The 23,298-nt window shown below is 43.0% G+C and overlaps 1 protein-coding gene across 6 annotated transcripts in view; it reads right to left on the reverse strand.

Annotated features, from left to right (window-relative positions):
* The window catches only part of PRRC2B (proline rich coiled-coil 2B), a 714,633-nt gene that overhangs the window by 621,995 nt on the left and 69,340 nt on the right, over window positions 1-23,298 (reverse strand). For all 6 annotated transcript variants that reach the window (XM_085613949.1, XM_085613945.1, XM_085613947.1 and 3 more), the window contains exons 2-3: window positions 10,861-11,029; window positions 10,170-10,347 (exon numbers count right to left, since the gene is read on the reverse strand). In XM_085613949.1, coding sequence (XP_085470075.1) covers window positions 10,170-10,347; window positions 10,861-10,975 — 293 coding nt within the window. In that variant the 5' untranslated portion in view covers window positions 10,976-11,029. The remainder of the gene's footprint in view (window positions 1-10,169; window positions 10,348-10,860; window positions 11,030-23,298) is intronic.

Below are 23,298 nucleotides of genomic sequence, written 5' to 3' on the forward strand. Positions count from 1 at the left end.
TAGGAGGAAAAAGAGGTTATCGGTTTCCAGGTAGGTAATCGGTCTTTTGAATTCGGGTTCTGGGGTAAGACTCAGGGGTCCCCCAGGGTCAGTGATGCACTGCTGTTGCACCCCCAGTGGCACTAGGGCGGCCGGGCGCAGAGAGTTGAGGCCCAATGTTATCCTATGGAGGATAGGGGGACTACGGTTGGTACCTGCTGGCAAGCAGGCCACAGGGTTGTGTCAGCCAAGCTCCTAGGGTTAAGCTCAGGGCAAGTTGGGGACCAGGTTAGCACAAAAGGGGCACCCTCAGCGGCACTATGGTGGCCGGGTGCAGGGTGCTGTTTTGAGGTCGGTGCCCTGTTGATTTCAATGGAGATTCTACGGGACAAAGAAACACTGCAGGCTCGGGACGAGGATCTTCCAGGAGTGACCACTGCTTCAAGGGGTAAGTTGGAATGTTGAGGGTTGGTTAGGCACCGTTGGGTTGGGCACACAAGGCCGTGGGGCGTCTGGTGCAGGGGTGCCTTGGGATGTCGGATTTTCTCACCGGCTCTGGTCGCGTTAGGTGTCCTCTGGATTGAGGCTGCAGGCGTCATCTGGAGGCTTGAGGCAGGTCAGGGGTCACCAGATCTCGGGTCAGGATCGCCGGGGGGGGGGTACACCACCCGATTCTGCCACTCCAGTGGGAGGGGGGCAGGAGCCTGTCCCTGGTTGGCTGGGTCCCCCCCATCCTCAAGATGGCAGGGACTCTAGGTTGTGCTTCACCTCGCCTCCCCCACCTGAGGGGTGGAGTTGGCAGAGGTGGGCACACCTCTCTTCCTCCCTTGTTTTTCCCACCGGTTCTCCCGCCCAAAGTGGGGGGTAGAACCAGTCGGGACCAGTTGCTGAAAGCAGCAAATGGTCTGGAGAGGCTCACAAAGGTGGCATGCCTTTGAAGCTTCTCCTTCATGAACCCTGCCAATCCTGGGGGAGGAGGCTTGGCACCTCGTCCCAGGATGTGCATTATTTCAGGCCCCCCGAGAGCGGCAGGCTCTCGACCCAGGGGTCCAGAAACATGTCTGGTGGTGGCAGCCACTCAGTCAGGTCACTGGAAGTTGGTAGTTTTTCAGGGGGCAGCTCCAAGATGCCCTCTGTGGTGCATTTTACAATAAATCCCACACTGACATCAGTGTGGGTTTAATGTGCTGAGAAGTTTGATACCAAACGTCCCAGTCTAGTGTAGCCATTATGGTGCTGTGGAGTTCGTAATGACAACCTCCCAACACCATATACGCTTAATGGCAGCACTGCACTTACAGGGCCCAGGAATTGACCTGGGCACTGTAGGGGTACAGGGCTCATGCAACTGTACACTCACCACTGGCATAGGGCACCCAGCTAGAGGGGTGACTGATGTATGTCAGGGCAGTGGTTTGTGGGCATGGCACACAGGCATGTGTGCCATGTCGACTGTTTTGTTCTGCACCCAGACACTCAGCCTGCAAAGGCAGTGTGTGTGTGTCAGGGGCCTCTAAGGGTGGCACAATAAGTGCTGCAGCTCTTCGGGGCCTTCTCTGGTCACAGTGCCCTGGGTACCTATGGTACCATTTACCAGGGGCTGACATGTGGCCAGAGATACCAATTGGGTTTAGGCTTTAATGCAGTTTTAGGGAAGGAACGCAGGCCCTGGATACCTGATTGGCAGGAGCCCAGGGCACACTCAGTCAAAGCACATCAGCAATTCAGCAAAAAGTGGGGGTATACCATGGAAGAAAGAGGGCACTTTCTCACAAATAGCTACTTTTAATTCTAGTACTCCATCATAGCAACCAGCAGGAAAGTACATTTAATGTTCCACCCCTTCTTCAGACATCCCACTTGCAATGTGGATAACCTTGGAGTGACCTTTAACAGAATTCTCCATAGATTAATAATTTACTATTGATTCAGAGCGATCACTTTTACTCTTGGGCATCAGTGATAGGATTCAGGGGAACAAAAGCATGCTACAGAACTTTACATGATCCACATTTAAACTATAGCACAAGTTAGGAGCTAGAGCACAGTACTACCACAAGTGCACTGAAAGACAAGGTTTTCAAACAGGCACACAACCCCAATCAAGAAGGCTGGCCCAGTCTTTTAACAAACAGGATGTGCACGATACAAGGTCTTAAAACAGATTTGGAATTAATGATGTGATCCTATTTGTGCAAATTTCAGGTCATTCTGATGGCCCTAATCTGAGCAGTTTGGGCTATGGAACAAAGAATTCAGAAGAGCAGGGTGTCCTAGTTCACAGAAGAGTACACAGGAACTCAAGCACCATGACGTGTGGGCAAGGAAGCATGCAAATCAAACATTTTAGGTGCAATTGCACAAGGGAAAATAAGGGGGAGGGAATGTTTTGAATTTCAGCAACTCACAACTTTTTCTATTATGATGCCCAAGATTTTAAATCTTGTAAGCCAGATGGGGACACAACGCTAAAGTTCCACCCAATGCTTCCTGAACTAGCAGGTGGAAACTCTTCTCTAACCCCTGCCTCAGTCATTGTCCAATTTTAGGACTCCTGGCATTAATCCATTCCATCACAGCAGAAACACTTTTCCATATAGTCAATAGAACAGGAAAGAAGATTGCAAGATCCCAACACATCTTTGGTGTCATCTAGAAAACTTGAAAGCTTTTCAGCTTGCCCTCTTCTCACATCAACCTTATGTCCATAATAGTCCTTCAATGTCTTAAAGTGCCCAAGAAGAGAACTTCAAAAGCCTTACGGAGGTCAAATCACAGAATAGTAGCAAGAGTCTCAACAGGTTTCAGTGAAACATTCAGACATTTGAGCATAACGCCCACCATATGTCAAGCTGACCCAGCAGACCTAGCTGCAGATGCACAAGAGAGTATTCGGTTCACCTTAGTCCCTAGGTACAAAATGTATCAGGCATGATGTCCAGCTTTTCATGCATTTAGCATCAGACAATAGTGCAATATGCTATTAACCAACAGAGCCAACATCCAAACCAGTTGTTAATGGGGTAAATTATTCTCAGATGGACACAAACTATTACATAACTGGACCTATGTTTTACAAGAGAAGTCCAGATCCTGTTTGTACTAATTCCAATCCCCAAAATAAATACCTGGAAGCCTTCAAATGATCATGTGAAAGTTTTTATGTGAGAGGTATGCATAACTAGGACAAAGATAACTCAGATAACTTATGCCCATCTCAACCCATTTCATGAGTCGTCCCAAATCAATGTTGCAAAGCTCACAAGCCTGCGCTGCCCATGCCCATTCTTCAACAACCTTACGGTGGTGTTAGGAACTCTTCAAAAGATTGATTCTGTATAAATCTTCCCAACCAAGAGATCTGAAACAGTACCAGTGACCAAATCAAATATGGGAAAGCCAGATTATTAGGAGGTCCGTCTTCAAAGCATCAGTTTTAAAAGCTGCTGCAACCTTTCTGAAAGGCTCCCTAGAATTATTTGGCCAAAGATAGAGGAAGAAGTCATCCAACCTCAATTTCATGACTGGTTTACTAGATCAAGTGAGGCCCAGATCACTATGGTGTTGTGCCAAACACAACTAATGCTACCCATACTTGTTAGGTGACTACACAGGCTGCAATTCCAGATAAACCAGAATAATTTTTAAAACTCAACGTGCGATTCACACTATTCTACCCATCAACATTTTTGGAGGGATAAATGCAGTTTTGAAGGGTTTAAAGTTTATCACCCCATTCCCCTATTGGAAATGGACAGGTTCATTCCTACACTCCTAGAAGTCCAGGAATATGCAAGAGGATCCTCCTTTATCACTGGTCGAGTCTCCCATGTTAGCAGAATGTTGTCCAACAAGGGCAGTGAGAACTATTACCTCATCTACCTGCAAAGGAATGGCAACACTTCATGTGATCACCATTTGACCCAGGGCAAATGTTGAGAATTCAGTTACAAAGACACCTTGAAAGGCGGTCTCACAAGTTATACCAGCATCCAAACAAATGCAGTCCAGCATGACCGCTTTATGGGCATGTTCTTGGGGTGACTATTATTAAACCATTCGGACGCTGAAGTTTTTAGGCACCTTTGTTAGAACAATGACTGATTCAGTCAATGCTTTTGGTGGCAGCGCAAGTCCAGCTATTTTTGATGGACTCATTATAGTCACTGATATTTTATAAACTGCGCTGGGATGGGGGCAGCATACTGTTAAAAAAAAAAACACAGTTTAAAAGTAGAATTAGAAAACAACTTTTCAGTACTGCAGTACAAATATTCCAACATCAGCTGTAACACCCATGATTGCTCGAAGAAATGTCACAGGTATGGAATCAATGTGTTCAAGTTAGGAAGTATTTTCCTTTCTTTTCAGATTCAGTCATGGTGGTTGGGACGGGCGGACAAGATGGTCTAAAAACCTGCATCTGTTATCTGTTGCAGTGCACCCAGCTTCCCTTGGATACTATTTCAAGTATTTCACCAGTGAACAGGCACAAATGAACATTTACTCCTACTTGATATAACAAGTTGCCTCAGTTTAAACCAACAAAATAAAAACTGTAGGTCATTGCCTGATATTGCCACTTACAACTCTTTCCAATGAAACCACTTCAATCACGTGGAGGATATGGCGTTGTGATGTACATTGCATGAGATACTGTGCGACGGCGTTTTACATAAACTATCATACCTCCATCTGCCTCAGTAACTAAAAATCAACAGCCAATGGATCCTCTACAGTGGAAGAAATAAGTAACCAGTCTGGTGGGTCCAGTATGAGTTAAGCAATTTATCAGTAATAACAAGGCATTCTTTTAATTACTGCGATATTAAAGTCTACTAACTTCAGCTACACTCCACTTCAAACACCTCAATAATAGACTAGTCTGATCAGTCCATGTCCAAAGCGTGAAATCACCCTGATGTTGCACAACCGGTAGAGTCCAGGCTGAGAATTTCCTGCACTAGACTTTTACTGGTGCAGTGACTAGTATGAAAGTTGCCCACATTAAAGACCATTGTATCGGGCTCACACGGACTTAAAATACATCAATACACTGTGAGAGAAGGGATTCGTTTATGATCCATAAACACCAGAATATCTCCTCACACATGGGAGGCAACATGTTCCTCTTTGTTTTAGAAAGTAAATCCAATTAGCTAAATTAATACACAATACGTATGGCTGAACACACAATTTCAATACCCCATTAAAAAAAGAAACTAAATTAGGTGAATGTTGGTAGAGTATAGTAGGCTGGGAAACACAAACACACTGCCAAGTAGACACCGCTCCTTTAAGCAAGACTTCCCATCATGCCGCGCAGGGTCAATGAGTTGGCTCTTTTCCAACTCACCAGAGAAGGATTCCCGAACACGGCTGCCTTAGTAAGGCTGCTTTTTTGGTTGAACGCCAGAGGGTTTTTTTTTTGGGGGGGTGGGGGGGGGGGGTGGGGGGGGGGGTGGGGGAGTACTTGGGGCTTCATTCGACATCTTTTGACACTTCTGGATTCTCATTCATCATGACGTGGAAAATGTGTGAAGATTCCTTAACTGCCCTCCAGGGGTAGGGAGGGAGTTAACCTCACAGCATTGTACATCGTGCCTAGCAGTTTAGCCTTGGCTGTATTGCAATATTAAAGTCCATCCAGCTACTTCATCAATCCCACCAGTGCACATAACTGACATTCCCACTCCCCTAATGTCACCTGACATCACTCTCGTGCCCACCCAACCCTTTCCTGCCACCTGCCAAAAGCACCAAGAAAGTCACCAATTGCTACTTACAAAAGTTAGACCATCACATCACCCCTGAATCTAACCAGCAGACAGGTGATGTGTAGGTGGTATGGCATTGGTTAAATTCAATTTTTAGAGCTAAAGTAAGTTCTTGTGGCTTCAGCAATTCTAGTCTAAACTGGCAATTTGTATGCACAGGACACTTTTGAATTAGGTTTGAAGGAATGGTTTAACATTCAGTGTACACAAAATGTTCCATTGAAGCGAAAGGGTTACGTTTACTTTGCACAGATGGATGCTGGTTTCCTTTGGTCAGTCACTGACTAGGTCCTACCGAGGCTATGCAGAGAGCATCAAAACTCAATGCCCAATTAGACTTGCTAGTGGTCATGCTGTCCAGTCAGTCATCACAATCAATTGTGTGAAAGAAAAGCTGGATTGAATCAAACCCTGACCTACTACCAGATTTCGGTTTCTAATTTCGAAAGCCCAAAAAAGATAACACAGATTAATAAGTCTGTGTGTGTGGTGGGGGGGGGGGGGGGTTGTCTTTGCCAAAACAAAATCATACAAACTTCAAAAATTGGTAAAGTGGGGCAGACAAACCCAAACATTTTTAAAAATACAGAACAAATAAAAGTGCCAAACTACAACCCGTGCATGTCTTTCACGCTTTAATGTGCTAGGCTCCAGCAATTCTTCACATTAGCTCCATCAAAAGTCTTCAGAAGTCTGCATGTGTGTTGAAGTGCAAGAGCCAGAAGAACTATGTTGGTTGTAACTGGATGCCACCAACAATCATAATCTGGGCAGTGTTAGCGCACTCAAACTGTGCAGCTTTATGTAAGAAACTGGTATGGTCTAATATCTACCAAGTCTGGTACTTGATTGTAAGAGCGGATGCAAAGTACTACATTGTGTTCAGCCAGAGCAAACAGTCCTCAATGCATCACAGTCTATATAGGAAACTGATGCAATGTTGTGCGACTGGGAGGATGTATACTAGATTTATCGAAGTAGTCTATCACAGAACTGTTTAAGGTTGTTAACTGTGTGAGAAAGTGCCCTCTTTCTGCATGGTTGCCCCCACATTTTGCTGAACTGCTGATGTACTTCGACTGAGTGTGCCCTGGGCTGCTGCCAATCAAGTACCCATGGCCCGTGTTCCATGCAGTATTCGGAAAAGAAGACCAAACCCAATTGGCACCCTCTGGCCACAGGTCAGCCCCTGGTAAATGCTACCACAGGTACCCAGGGTACTGTGACCAGGGAAGGCCTCTAAGGGCTGCAGCACTTATTGTGCCACCCTTGGAGGCCATGTGCCTTTACGCTCACACACTGCCTTTTCAGGCTGCGTGTTTTGGTGCAGAATAAAGTGAAGAGTCGACATGGCACACATCCCTGTGTGCCATGACTACAACCCACCACTGCCCTTACATGGATCAGCCACCCCTCTAGCTGGGTGCACTATACCAATGGTGAGGGTAGAGGTACATGAGCCCTGTACCCATACAGTGTCTAAGTCCATTCTTAGACATTGTGAGTGCAGTACTGCCATTAAGATTATATGGTGCTGGGAGTTTGCTATTATGAACTCCACAGTACCATAATGGCTTTACTGAAAACTGAGAAGTTTGTTAACAAACTTCTCGGCGCATTAAACCCAAACTGATGCCAGTGTGAGCTTTAATGATAAAATGCACACAGAGGCCATCTTCGAGATTCCCCTTGAAAAATGACCTACCACTAGTGTCCAGGCTGAGTGGCTGCTCCCCAGATGCCACCACTAGACATGTTTCTGGACCCCTGGGTCGAGAGCCTGCTGCTCTCGGGGGCCTGTAACAATGCACATCCTGGGACGAGATGCCAAGCCTCCTCCCCCAGGATGGGCAGGGTCCACGAAGGGGTAGCTTCACAGGCTTGCTGCCTTTGCGAGCTTCCCTAGGCCTTTTCCTGATTCCAGCAACTGGTGCCCAACGGTTCTGACCCCCACTTTGGGTGGGAGAATCGGCGGGAAAACAAAGTGAGGAAGGGAGGTGTGCCCACCTTTGCCAACCCCACCCCTCAGGTGAGGGAGGAGAGGTTAAGCACAACTCAGTCCCCGCCATCTTGCTGATGGGGTTGGGGTGGGGGGGTCGGGGGGGGAGGGGCTCAGCTAACCAGAGGCATAAGGCCCCCCCCCCCCCACTGGAGGGTGGCATAATAGATGGTGTACCTACCCCAAGGGAGAGACCCATTGGGCCCAACCGTTTACTTACCTATAATACCCCTAAATCTAGTATTCAGGAGCACCCCTGACCCTTGCCTCCTCAGACAAGAAACGACTAAAAGAAGGACCGAACAGCCGTGCCGAAGATAAGAGGACGGCGCCTACTGACTTGACTCCAGCCCTACCGACCTGTCCCCATCTCGAACCTGCAGAAGTGAAACTCTGTTGTGTGTTCTGCAAACAGCAACCTCAAGAACCCCAAGGACCTGCCCTGCCTTCCAAGGAAAACACTGTCTCCAGTGAACACCAGATTTGTTCACCAACAGACTTCAGCTCTGGCAAAATCCGCTCGTCTGCACCAAACGCCCACGGCCCGAGTTAGAGTACTCCAACACCACGAGGTGGTCTCCCCGGCGATCCTGACCCGAGGTCCAGTGATACCTAACCTGCCTCAAGCTACCAAGAAGATACGACCCTAAAAGACACGCCTGCACCAGACGACCCACGGTGGCCCAACTGACTGTCTAGCCAACCTCCAGCATCTTAACTTACCTCTCCAAGTGGTGGTCGAGCCCAAAAGACTTTCGTTCCCGAGCCTGCAGTGTGTTTGCAAACAGTAGAATCCCCATTGAAAGTTAGAGGGCACCCAACACCAAAACAGTACCCTGCACCTGGGTGCCCTAGTGCCACAGAGGGTGCACCTTTGGTGCTACTTTGTTTCCCCATTTGCCCTGAGCTAAAGTCCAGGAGCTTTGCTCCCACAACCTTAAGGCCTGTTTTTGAGCAGCTACCAACCGGAGGCCCCCTATCCCATATTGGATAACATTGGGCCTCACCACTCTGCACACGGCACCTGGCCAGGCTAGTGCAGCTGAGGGTGCTTTGAGAGTTCATCCTCGACCCTGTAAGACCCCGGAGTCTAACCCCAGAAAACTCACAACAAAGTACTTACCTGTTAACCGATAACCCCATTTCTTCCGATTGGATAACACTGTTTTCTATGAAAAAGTTTCTAAGTGTGAAGTTGGAAAAGCTATAAAAGTCTATACAACCGTGTACAAGAACCACAACGCATTTACTTTCCTTTTTACAGGAAATGTCCCAGTGCAGTATCTAGGTATACTACACTGTATAAGTAAAGTAATCTGCAAAGTAATGACCTGCTATTGTATAGATCATAAATGATCTATACAATATTTTAAGGTGTTGCATTTCCAGCAATTCTACTGTAACAAAACAAAGGATATATAAAAACTGCAATTCAAACAGTATTGTTAATGCAAAGTATAAATCACTTACCTGTGCAAGTCTTGCTTGGTTCTAAGAAATAAATATGTAAATAAATATTTAACAAAAACTACCCTCTGATAAAGCCTTACGGATCACCCACACTACCACAAATGGAGAGTAAGTTGCCATCTACTTTAATCTCTGCCTAACTTTGGGGTTCCACTGGACTCTGCACACTCATTTTGGTATAGTATATACAGAGCCAGCTTCCTACAAACTGTAAAACTGGCACCAACAGGAAAAACATACTGCATCACAAGGCCATTTGTGAATACAACGTCAACTGAGACTCCCAGAAGCCCTAGTTGATGGAGCAATGATGAGAATCCGAGCCTAGAATTTACCACCACCATAAAATCTTCGAAAGTGAGACCGAATTTTGTAGAAAAACTGTGCCAGACAAGAAACCAAGCACCCAACTAAAAGAATCTCAATAGGACTTTTAGTTAAGGATATAAGAAGACAAACTCCATAGACTGTGCTTTTTTCCACTGACAGCACATATGTTCCCATACCACACCCAAGCCAATATTCAAGACCTTTACTTGGAAATACCAGACCCCAGCAAGATCCACAACTAGCATCTTCAGCCTGCGTATATTAAATTCTGTTGCAGAAAAACTGAGGGCCAGTTAATTAGCTTAGTGAGTTGAACACACACACTGCTGAAACATGCCAAGACTATACAGAAAGTGATCAGCAACAATTTCAAAGCGCTATATCTCCTTCCTTAGAACGTAGTTCCCTTGCACAGAAAGCCTCATCCTCTTCCCACATAGTTTCCTCTTGCTCTGCTGCAAAGCCTGCAGATCAGCCATCCAATGTCAAGGAGAGAGGCGGCAAGATGTTTCTCTGTTTGCTACTACAGTTCACAAGTTAGTTAATGTAAGCATTTCATGCCTAACTCAACACCTCGAATAGGCTAGCAGGGCACATGCCCTCATTGCCCTTACCTCTTTTGGTCTGGCAGCTCCTGTTTGTTTGCCCATCCTGTACCGTCTTTGGGAACGAGAATTATGTTGGGGTTGTTTCCTTTGTTCTCAGACTTCAAGCTTGGAAGGTTTGCAGGGGGCGGCATACGCCTAGCAGCAGCAACTTTCCCAAGACTCTGTAAGCCATGTCTAGGAATAACTGAACATAGAAAATTGAATGAGTAGACAAAAAATAAAAAAAATCACCAAGTCACACGTGAGGGCAAACTATTATAATACAAATTAAAATTTCATTGAGCCAGAGAGTATTTTGACCCTGTAAAATAGTCAAGCGCGGAGGGAGCTTTTTTTTTTTTTCTTTAAAAGATAATTTTGGTTTAGGCCCCCCCCCCCCCCCGACCACCACCCCACATAATGAGGAGCCAGACAGACAGCTAACATTTCATGGATTACAAGCAGCAGAAGGCAAGGCGTAGTGGGCTTATAATAACACTAAGCCAATAACGAAAGGAGCAATATGAAGGCAGCAAAACAGTGGGGCAAGGTGGAACACCGACAAATGAACATAAGCATATGCACGGACCACTAGGAACAATTTGCAGGGTTGAAATATGGACTCTTTACCCATGGCTCATTAATATCAGAGGACACACAGTTCATCATAGGATGAAACCGGCAGTGGACAAAACAGATCTTACGTCTTGAGTCTTACCTGAGGTTCGGATAGCTTCTATTGACTTCCCTCTATACTTGTCGAACAGATTGAGAGACGAGTACTTGCTTTTCCCATCCTTTCCCTTTGTTATTTGCCCCAAACGATCGGACATTGCGATGAAATGTCATCGAGTAGGAAACTTTTCTTTGCACCTTTCCCGATGTCCCTAAATTATTATTTTTTTTTTTTTTAAAGAAAAAAAACAAAAAAACAATTCATGTCAGACATGGCAGACAAAACTACAAGATGAAACAAGCACAGGTAAGGTATCCTGAACATACAACGCTTAAAGAAAGTCAAGGAGCCTCACACAGCAAGGACTCACTTCCCTGGTGATCCTGCAGCAATTGGAGCAATATTTTTGTAAAATCGGTTTAGGAGAATATTTTTGCTGAGCCATTTTTGGATATTTGTATCCTGACATTCAGTCAATTTCAAGATGCAGAGAACACCTCATGTCAGCATGAACTTGATCAAAATTCAACCACCTTATTCCTGCTCCACAGAAGCCTTTTAAGTTCATGGTAAACCAGCTTTTGTTCCAAAATCTACACCCAATGTTAGTGGTCAAGTAAGCAAGATATTAAACAAGTAAAACTAGTGAGTGCAAATTTAGCATGTGAGGTTAAGATTTAATAACACTGGTAAAAACCAAAACCTAGTAAAAAAACTCTCAAAGCCTCCATGGACTACAGATTTGAAAAAGGATATGAGGTAACTAGATAGACTGTTCGTTTCAGATATTTTCATTAGTCACTAAGCGAACTGCTCATGGGGGAACATGCAGGACCAGTCATGGAGCCATGGGTTCATAGCGTGCCTTTTTTTTTTTTTTAAGAAAATTGCACTAGTGACTAAGGCTCAATCAAGCGGATTGCATCGGAGGTTGGGAGCGGACCGATTCAGAAGAGATGTGGGCTAGCAGTTTGACCAATTACGTCCATAGGAGCAGTGCCAATAATAACGACCATAGGTTTGGCCTAGCCACAGTGATCAATGAACTAAAAAACAGAATGAAATGCTCACAAGGGTAATTACAATTGGTTCAAATTGCACCCAAAATGTTTTTGCTGTATAAGAAGAAATAAGTGTCAATGTCTGGTACAGTAAAACCGTTGGCCACTATATACAAATGCAGTTAAATTAACACCCAGTAACTGAAATTCTGCCCAGCACGCTTACTGCTAGTTGTCGGGCACAGTCTGCAATCTTAACTGGACCAAAATGTCATACGTTTAAACCACAGAGCACAAGGAACATGACCACTGTCATACATGAATGAAGACTACTACTTCCTACACTAGCGGGAGCAAACAGACCTATGAACCTCCAAGTAGGTGTACATACTGGCTATTAAAGAACAGGGCATGTTATGCAACATAACTGGAAGCAGCTCTAAATTCACCACATTATCCTACATGCATGACCTGCCTTTACCTGCAAGCTGCTTTTGCATACATTACCTGATTTTACCATCCAAAGAAGTGGTCCCCTACTCACTGGCCTCTCCAACATCAGGTGCTTTAAAAAGAGTACTTGGTGCCACAACTGGCCTACACTCGGTCCTACAAGATTCACACTTCCTTCAGTCTCAAGCGTAATACTTCAGCATCATTTCCATAGAGGCAACTATACAGAAGGCCCAATACATTTCCATCAAACTTCACGAAACAGTGAGGAATCCGGCCTTCAAAGCAGACACGATTCCAAATCTGGGAAATTTCAAGACAAACATTTAGCTCGACCAGGCCAAAACGTCACTAAGAAAGTGGTTATATAAATAGGTTTTGAAAATCCATTTTTTAAATGGCGTTACACAAGGCAGTAAACATCCAGGTGATCCATACGGTCATGTACTTATGTTTAACCTTCTATTATTTTCAGTTCAGTCGTCACACTGGTCTGGAATGCACCCATTACACCACCCTACAACTTCTGTCCGGTGCAATCAGGCAATCTTCTCTGGACAAGATAAAGCCCTACCTACAAAGGATTCTGCTTTTCTTTGATCACATTCTGTGGGATGCCATCGAAACAAGAGGCTGAGTGCAGGTATGTATTCAGGGAGCACCACTGGCTCCCAATTCACATCCAGTTTTCAACTTCTGGAAAAATGATTACATTAAGTCATGTTTTGCAACAGAAGAGTGGATGCTTCCAGTGTAACATTTCAGACGGCTTCCAAACACATTCCGCCCTAGCAGGTCCAATACCAGTGTTACAGCTTCCAAAAGACAGGTGGGCAAGAGCTGGGGCAGTAATACAGATCAGCCTTTTTAACAGTATTCTCAGATAAGGGACTATTTGGCTGTGCAACAAGGACACCTTTTTGCATGTGACGAGGAACTACAGAAAGGGCCTCTTACAATGCATAATTGTCATGAAGACCACCATCACAGCTTTTACTTTGAAGGCTAGATTCAACTTATCCTGAAAACCTTTCATGGCTAACTACGATGAAAAAGAAAGAGGGGAAATATAACTATACTGGGATCAAATCTCAATATACTGGTTTTTGGAAAATAGGAACCTTGAAGACTTACAAATCGTTGGCTTACCAGTGTAAAACATACAGTCGTCCGTATAGGATCCAGTATGCATAAAGATGTGGCGGATGAAAAGGTTACATTCAAACCTATGGGTAGGGAATGTTCATTTTTAGTAAACGTTCAATCATAAAGTTCTCCAGAGAATCACCACGGTGCAATATATTTTAATGCACTTACTTGGGCTTTTTATTATTCCTCCAAGAATAGGGGTCAAATAGTACACCCACTATTTAGGTAGATTCAAATTCTCCAAGATATTCTTAATTCCTGTTTCAACACTTCTGTAATGTATTGAAAACTTTAATCAATATACATCTCTTCAAAACAAATGGTTCAACATTAAAAAACCACTTGGTTTACTTACATATTCTACTTTTTAGAAGAGAAGAGCAAATCTCCTTCTATCAGTGCTGACACTACTGAATATGAGTGCGGCGGCGCTCACCTGCCATGAAAAATGAAAGTTCTATGGGTTAACCATAGTCCCTTGCTATATCTTGGAAATATTATCTCATTAATGTAAAGGACTACTTACTTTGTGGCCACTAATCCAATACGTAGTTACTCCGTGTGGTGTCCGTAGCGGAATCAATCTCGCTGGCTCTCGGACCCGGAAACAATCAGTTTCTTTATCTGCCGAGGCCGGAAGAAAAAAAGACGGCGAGAATAGCAGCCATCTTGTAGCGGCTAAGAATGTTCTAATTGTTAATGAGGGTACAAAATATTCTCTATTCATAAAACCAAGTCCCTTACTATATCTTGGAAATATTATCTACTTACTTTGTGGCCACTGATCTAATATGCAAGTACTACGTATGGTATCCGTGGCGTAATCAATCCCGCTGGCTCTCAGACCCGGAAACGACCACTTTCATTATCTCCCGAGGCCAGAAGAAAATAGCGGCCATATTATAGCGGCTAAGGATATTCTAATAACCTCATTGATAGTGAGAACAGAAAATATTCTCTAATCATAAAACCTTTTGAAGGGACCAAAATTATTTTACTGAAGGAAAGCCCACTGTAAAATTACTTCCTTAGTGAACTAATGAATAACATTCTATATCTAGGAGGATGGACAACGAAAATAGTAGCCATCATTAATTGAAAAGAAAATTTACCGAATTTTGTTATCTATAAAAATATATGTTATGTTCACATTATAAACCATCAAAATGGGTATAAGCAGCAATATGACAAGAGGGACAGGGGTACTTTCTCTTGCATGGTGGCATTTCAAAAGATATATCTTAGCCTGAAAAAACAGTTAAAGGTATGGTAAACATCTTGAAGGGATAACTATCTTTCGTGTTGCACAATCTTAAATGAGACGCCTTTACCAGGAAGAATGATCGCCTGTACAGTAAACAACTTAAACAAATAATCCCCATATAATTCATACGATGTTGCATCATCCGTTCAAAAATTTTTACACATCAATATCATTTTAAATAAAAATAACTTTCAAAAAGGTATAGTGTCAATTCAATTTTTTGAAATAGTCCTTAGACATTAATAATCAGTATCATTGTTAGAGCATACCAATTGGTCACAATCCATCAATTCACGACACATTATTGTAACAGTCTTGTCTGTATGTACAGCAATCACAATCTTTAACGATTCATTTTTCTGTTTTATGAAAAAGAGGGGTTTTTTGTTACCCACTCAAATTTTAATAATATGGAAATTTGAGGACAAAACATGTAATCATATATAGTCTAATCCAGATGTTATACAGTAATCTGCTTAATGACAGGGCCCTGTCAAATACCTCAAGAAAGAAATACATGAGTAAGAAAAAGAACAGTGGTTTCATTAGAGTAAACTGATGAATTTCCGCCACTCCTCAAGGCTATTCAGACCATTCTTGATAGACCCACACTTGTCTATCCATTTGCACTCTAAAGTCTGAAGAATAAGGGAGATCACCTCCCCTACGTGGAAGTTTTGCTTTCTCCACCACTTGCCAAATCAAATCATTGGCTGTGTGGTCCTTTTCAATAAAATGATCGACCAGGGGGGCATTCATCACTCTGCACCGTATACGGCTCCTATGTTGACTAATCCGTGCCTTTACTGGTTGCATAGTCTGTCCTATGTAAATTAAATTACAGGGACACCAGATACAATAGATAACATTGGATGTCGAACAATTCGTTAGGTCATACAATTTGACCTTGATATTACCGTGTACAAAGAATTTTGTTTCTCTTGTCAGACTACAAGCCACACAGTTACCGCATTTATAATGTCCTGTCACAGCTGGTAATGACCATAACTGCTGTATGGTCCTTTCATTCTGGTATACACTGGTGTCGGAGTGGACCAGGTGATCTCTGATGTTTTTTCCTTTTTTAAAAGAAAATAAGGGCATTTCTTTGCAGCAATCCATGGTGTTTAAAGTGGACCAATGTTTAATTATCCGCTGGATCTGTGTGCTCCATGGGCAGAAGGTGGTAACACACACAACTTTTTTTTATTGGTTCTCTCACTGATTTCTCTAATAGAACCTCCCGGGGGCTAAACCAGGCCCTCTTCATTGAGGTTTTTACCAATCTTTTCGGATAACCTCTTTCACGCAACCTGGAACTCAAAAGGTTTGCCTCTATAAAGAAATCTTGTTTCTCTGTACAGTTCCGTCTCAGCCTCAAAAATTGGCCATATGGTAGGCCATCTCTGAGGGACCTAGGATGGAAACTGTTATACTGTAACAATGTATTCCTATCTGTAGGTTTCCGATACAGTGTAACATTTAGGTGATCATCTCGACATCTGATTTTTAGGTCTAGGAAAGGTACCATTTCTTTATTTTTGTAATATGTGAAAGTGAGTACAGATTGACAGGTGTGCAAGTATGTTATGAATTGATCCAGATTTTCCTCAATGCCTGCCCAAACAAAGAAAATATCTATATATCTCTTCCAACACTTGATGTTAGTGTGGAAGGGATTGTTGGTATTGATATATTTCTCTTCTAGGTCTCCAACGTAGAGATTTGCCAGATTTGGGGCAAAAATAGCGCCCATAGATGTACCTGAGGATTGCTGGTAATAGTCAGAATTAAACCTAAAATAGTTTTTAGTCAAGGCAATATTCAGTAAATCGATGATAAATTCTGTAGGAACCTCTGCCGGTGCTGGTCTTTTCTCCAAGATCTGTTTGATAACCTCAATACTTTCTTGTTGGGGAATATTCGTGTACAATGAGTTAATGTCCATTGTAACCAAAGTTTCTATATCTGGATTGTACTCCAGGTTTTCAATCAGGTTAATCATGTGAGTACTGTCTCTGACATAGGTGGATAAAGCAGGGACGAATTCTTTAATGAAGCTATCGATGTAATGCCCCAAGGGTTCCATTACTGACCCACAGCCAGAAAGGATTGGTCTCCCTGGAGGATTATCCAAATCCTTGTGCACTTTTGGTAAGGTATACAGGACTGGAGTCCTTGGGCAGCCTTTGTTTAAGAAGTCAAATTCTAGTTTCGTCAAGAAGCCATCTTCCAATCCCTTAGCAGTAACAGATTGTATTGACTTCTGAATGTCTTTAAGGGGATCTCGTTGGGTCATTTTGACAGGTAATGCTTAAGTGATCAATGTGTTGGGGAACGTCACAGCAGCCGAAAATGAACCGCATGAAAAGTCAAGTCAAAATCAACCGTTCAATTCATCTAAGGAACTTCTGAGAATATTCTCAGCTGCATTCTTCGCACTTCTGTTGCAGCTTGGCAACTCGTCTCTCCCTAGGCACGCCTGTTGGGTGTGCGATGGCAACCTCTCCCTAGATGCTGCCTGTATGGAAATTAGAAACAGCAGGTTCCCTGGCATGAACTCTTTCATTAAACTGAGCTTGTACCGCAAAATAGAGATCAGTTTTACAGCTAAGCCTACAGTGAAGGGTACCAAAATTGCACTGAAATCAGACATATTGCATTAAACCACTCCTGTAACTACCAGTTTGAGGATTTTGCACACAGTCAGTGCATTTAGCAGGGTAATTTGTTCACCAGAAAGTGCTTATCCTCAGCACAATGTTGATGTTCAGAGTACATGATCAGTAGGGTTCTTGGAAGTACCACCCTGAATCTACTCTTATGAGCACACCTTGTTTTGTTGTAGCCTCCATGTTGCAGGCAGAGTGCAACTCTAGCGAGACCTATTTTTGAAGTCAGATTAGTGGATAGTAACTCTTATGGTGACGGTTGTCCACCACTGGTGCCCTGGGACCACCATGCGGGATTCGCACTTTTACCACTCAACTTTCGGGACAGTAGGTGGTGACATTTAATCTTGGTCTTTGAATGCTCAGCAAATGTGACCAGATGAGAATATGATTTGCAGGCCTATTTATAGGAGCAGAGCTCAGAGTGAAAACAGGACCAATCGTGTGAATTGATTTTCAACAAATAAAAAAAGTAGATCATACTTCAGATGCTAAAAAAAGTTGACCATTGGATTGATGTAGTAATTGGTCCGTGCTCTTGGGGAGGGTTAAACACAGCAAGAAGCAGGACACGTGCATGCCATGGACAAATGGGGAGAAAGAATAGGAGAGAGACAATGGAACCAGCAAATGGGAAGCCTATGGGCTGAAGCCCACAAAGAATATACAACATGTCTCGAAGAGACAGAGCAAGCGCTGTCTAGCCGAGATGTAACAAGTCAGAGGTGGTGGTAGATGAGCAGCTGCAGCAGAACAATGGGAGTGGGAGATCAGACGGTACAAGTACTAGACTAAAATAATGCTAGGAAATCAGTGCTGAAGGCTGTGATGTCTCACATATCTTTACACCCAGCAACGGTCTGTGCCTATCACATCCAGCTTACATTAGGCAAAAAGATGGAAAGACCAACTAAAGCGACGGTATACAATATTAAAAGCTCAAGATGTTTCACAATAAAACACCTACAAAAAAAGCAAGATGGCATGGTCGAAATGCAGGTTTATTAGCGACACAAGGGGAATCTCTAAAATATGTCGTGGCAGGCCTGTGAACTAACATAGAAATGGCTACAGGAACTCGTTCTCAGAGTGCCAAGCAGCAGACTAGACTGAATAAGGAAGACTAATGGGCAATGAACACAGCTGGCATCGAAAAACTTATGGATGACCAGTGGACATGGCAGGGGTCAAGCTGGGCAGCCAAATATTAGTTCAACCTCAACAGAGCAAGCTGCTAAACTTTTCACACAGTGTAGCCTCATGCTTTTCTTATTAGCCATGGTATGACAGACGCCATCGCCTCACCAAGAAGAGATTATGTAGAGGATTGCATTGAAAGTCCCACTGTGGTGCTCCCTGCATAAACTGCCTTACCTAACTTCTGCAGAGGGTTGCCCCTGCTCTCTCCCAAAAACATAATCATGGTATGAAAACTCAAAACAATCAATCAGGGTTGGTAAAGCCCATAAAGTTAACGCCCTTGTGGCAAAGCTGTTCTTTATAAAATCAGCAACAAAGTTAAATTTTCTTCATTTAGGATTTATGCATCATGGTGCTGCAGAGTGAAATATTTTTTAGATAACCATACTGAAATATTCACTAATCCATAGCTTAGACTGTGGAACACAAAGTGGAAGTTCCTCCATTCTGAGACTTGCTAGAAAATGCAGTTTCAGGTCCTGTGTAGACAGGCGGTGGCCCTACTGCAGCATCTAAAATCTGGTTTAGGCAAGCTTCTCACCTGTAAATGATATGGTTAATGTTGTGGCCACAGGATGGCTGTTTGCCGCACATAACTGACAGCAGGTCTCATGTCTTAATGTACTTGGGTACTTCAGAGTCAACACTGCTAGAACAGTAAGGGCCAAACATTGCTTTTTAGGAGTAATCTAGGCACAAATGACTCAACCTCATCTACTGTATGTGGTGGGCTAGCCAATTTGGCATCCCAAACGCCTTTAAGCCGCGCAACCCAATCCGCTTACGCCTGAATGAGGTGTACTGCTAGAGAACATGGGTAAAGAGAGGCGCATACACATTCAATACCAATTATCTAAATCCTTATTTCGTGGTGCAGAGGATTCTCCCTCTACAGTCTAAAACCATAAAGTTACCCCTTGGGCAGCAATTGTCCCAGTGTTATTTGCTGTGGATGATCTTGCATTTTAACATTTAATACAGGCTAGTATGGAGTGAAGACTCAGGCCCCCAGTGAGCAATTGAAATTAGAAGTACATGCTGTTGGGTTCCTCCACTCTCTGGATGTCTGGAATTTCTGAATGTCTGGAGAATGGAAGGAACCTTGTTGTGTCTGGGTTCTTTGGAGCAGTTGGAAAAGGAGTTTGTCTGGAGACAATCGTTTTCCTTAGTCTAGTTGACAACAATAAATATGACTTTAAATCATCAACAAGACCTCCACGCTTGCGGTTTGCGCTGCCGATGATTCATCTGTTCTTGCCGATTCCTAGTAGTGCTGGAGACTACCACCTTTGTTCCTGCATATTATGGACAACTTTCCTGAATTCCGGTAAGGCGCATAGGCGGATTCATACGGAAAGTCACAAACTTTGTGCCATTCCACCTGCATTATTCTACCCTCCAAACAGCCATCGCTGCGGTGCGCGAACGCCCCCGTTGAATGAGAGCATTCCATCTCTATTCTTCCAAGTGCGGTCCACGGTAATCCACACACCAGGTTCATATGTCATACGCATGACGTCATCATGCAAACGCTCAGCGGCCATCTTCAAATCTGGCATTACTCCATAGCCTGCAACGTTTTTGTTTGTCAGGCATTCACTTTGTTTGTACCGATCTCGGTGATCTGCACACCTTTTCCAAATTAAATATTTACAGGCATTCCATTGCCTGCAACGAGTTTAAAGCATTTTTGGTCACACATACAGTGCCGATCTGCACACCATTTTATTATTTAAATATTTACAAGTGCTGATCCGCATACCACTCATTTTAATTTAAATTGGAACTCAATTCATTTTCTTCAATTGAATTCCATTTCTGACATTCTAGAATAAAAAGAAAAAAGCGCACACAATTTTACAGTTTCGCAGAGCATCATTTTGGTTCATCATCAATGTTCCAATCTATTTCTCCACTAGCACCTTTTTTTCCCAATCCTGCTTCTCCATAAATTGAGAGGGAAAAATGGAAAGAAGGATTTGAAGCGTATCTCGAAGCTCTTGATGGAGAATCTTTTACTTGTAAAAAGAAATATGCTGTTTTAAGACATTGTTTAGGTACTGAAGGCCGCAATATATTAAAACATTCCTAAAGATATTGTAATCGTTGGTAATGGTGAAGGTGACGATGTAGTGGATGAATATGCTACTGCCATCAGAGCATTAGACAATAGTTTCAAAGCTTGCAAAAATGTAACTTTGGAAAGATAAGTTCTAGAAGAGAGTTCAATTGCAAGGTGAATCTGCTTCAACATACGTTGGTGCTTTGCGCATTCTTGCGAATACAAACCTTTCGAAGAGGAAATGATCAAAGACCATTTAGTAGAAAAGACCAACAACAAAAAGGTTCAAAGTACCGATATTTCACAGATATGGCAGTACTAATCACCTTGCTAATGCTATTTCGTGCCCAGCCATTAATAAAATGTGTCAAGTGCTCCAAGAAAGGACACTTTGCTGCTGTTCGCAACTCTGAAAGAAACGCACCATTCAAGAAAGTACATAATGTCGAATCTTTAACGGAAGGAATTTTTACATCCAGCGAAGATGAAATCCTCACTATAGTGGACATGGATTGTTCCAATGGTATTTGGGGTGTTAATCTTCAAAGTCTGAAGAGACCTCTGTGTACTATTATGAAGAATGGTGTAAATGTACAAATGTTGGCAGATTCTGGGTCTCCAATCACTTTAATAAGCAAATCACTCTGGAAAAAAATCCTTTCCAAAGCAAACTCTCAATTTGTCTTGTGGTTATGGTGGAAAATTTATTGATTTAGCTGGTGAATTTAATGCGGATTTCGTATTCAGGGATAGTAAATCCGAAGGTATTATATATGTAGCAAAAGATGAAGCATGCCTTCTCGGGTGGGGAGACCAAGGTAATCTTGGTATCATACTTGATCCCAATAACATACAACAGGTACTGTTGAAGAAAGATTTCTTCCAAGTTCAAACTGTCCAACCAAGCTCTTGGGATGTGTCATATCCAGAAGTGTTTAAAAAAAAGGGATTCAAACACATGATTAAATTATCAAGTGATGCTCAACCTGTGATACACAAGGTAAGGAAGGTGCCCCTAGCGCTACAATCGGACTTAAAGAATTGGATAGATTGTGTTCAAGTGATGTAATCGAAACTATTGAAACTTCTGATTGGGTGTCTCCTGTGGTTCTGACTAAAAAGGCCAATGGCAATCTGCGCATGTGTGTAGATTTACGTGATCTAAATAACATATGGATTGATGAGCATCCTCTACCTAACATCACGCAGATGACATCTACTCTCAAAGGTGCCAAGTTCTTCAGTTTACTAAAGGTATGCCTGGGGTCATGGCCTTTCAAGAGGTTTTGGTGTATGGCGAAGATCAAAGTCAGAACAATAACAGACTGTGCCAGGTGTTATCTTTGTTAAAATCAAAGGTTGTCACCCTTGGCATTGACAAATGTAAACTTAATTTCACTACTGTGGACTACTTAGGGTACATTTTATCTGCTGATTGTGTGCAACCCAAACACAGCCTGGTTAAGGCCATTGAAGTTTTCGGAATCCCAAGTATCAAGGATCAATAAAGGTCTTTTATAGGCCTCATTGAATTTATTCCCGATTTATTCCCAATTGTGCATCTAAAACTTACAACATTGGATCTCTAATTATGACTGATGCCAGCCAAAAAGGTTTAGGTGCCGTCCTTTTGCAAAATGGAGACTGCAAAGATGAAGTAACTGCATTTGCTTCGAGGAGTTTGCATGGAGCTGAACCTTCTTACTCTGATGGAGCACAAAACTCTTGCATGTTGGTGGGGCATCACTCACTTCAGGCATTACTTGTATGGTGCAGATTTTGTGGTACGGGTCAACCATAAACCACTTATTGACCTGTTCACTACTAAAGGGGGAGGGAAAGCTACCCTAGAATTGCAAGATGGAAATTCAGAGTTATGGAACACAACTTTAGCATTGAATATGTATCAGGAAAAAGGAATTTACTTGCTGATTGTTTATCTAGGTTACCTTCTGACAACAAGTTTGTTGAAGCAAAGGATGCTCATGATGATTTCGAATTGGTGTGGTGTTTTATCGATCAATCTGAGGATGTCATTTCAGAGAGGCAGTGGAGAGAAGCTTCTGAATGTGATCAGAAATTTAAGAAAATGTTGAAATTTGTGTCGAGGATGGTCTAACATCGATTAACATAATTGTGCCTACAAGTACAGGAATGTTTTCGATGAGTTATCCACGGTGAACGGTCTGTTGTATAGATCATCACTATTAGTTATTCCTGAAGCCATGAGGAACAAGGTTCTTATGTTAAATCATGAAGGCCACACAGGTATGTGTGCCATGGAAAGAAGGGTAAGAGAACATTTTTGGTGGCCGGCCTTAGACAGGTGGAGCATTTTGTTAGGGATTGCATGGAATGCGTCATGAAGGACAAATCGCAAGTAACCTTTCCTTCTCCTATTAAAGCCTTAGAAGTTCCTGACAAACCCTGGTATAAGATTGCTATTGACATTATTGGCCCTTTGTATTTATCTGCCAATTTACCAGAGTCTGGCATTGTTCTCATGGATTTTCACAGTCGTTGGCCAGAAATCAAGTGGGTAAGAACTGCTGAGTCTACCTCTATCATTACATTTCTCAAATCACTTTTTGCTAGAGAGAGTGTTCCAGGGGAACTCCTCACTTATAATGGTCCCCAATTTGTTTCAATTCAATTTGAACATTTCCTACATTCGGTTTG

The sequence above is a fragment of the Triturus cristatus genome, chromosome 1_2 (assembly GCF_964204655.1).
Source record: "Triturus cristatus chromosome 1_2, aTriCri1.1, whole genome shotgun sequence".
NCBI lineage: Eukaryota > Metazoa > Chordata > Amphibia > Caudata > Salamandridae > Triturus > Triturus cristatus.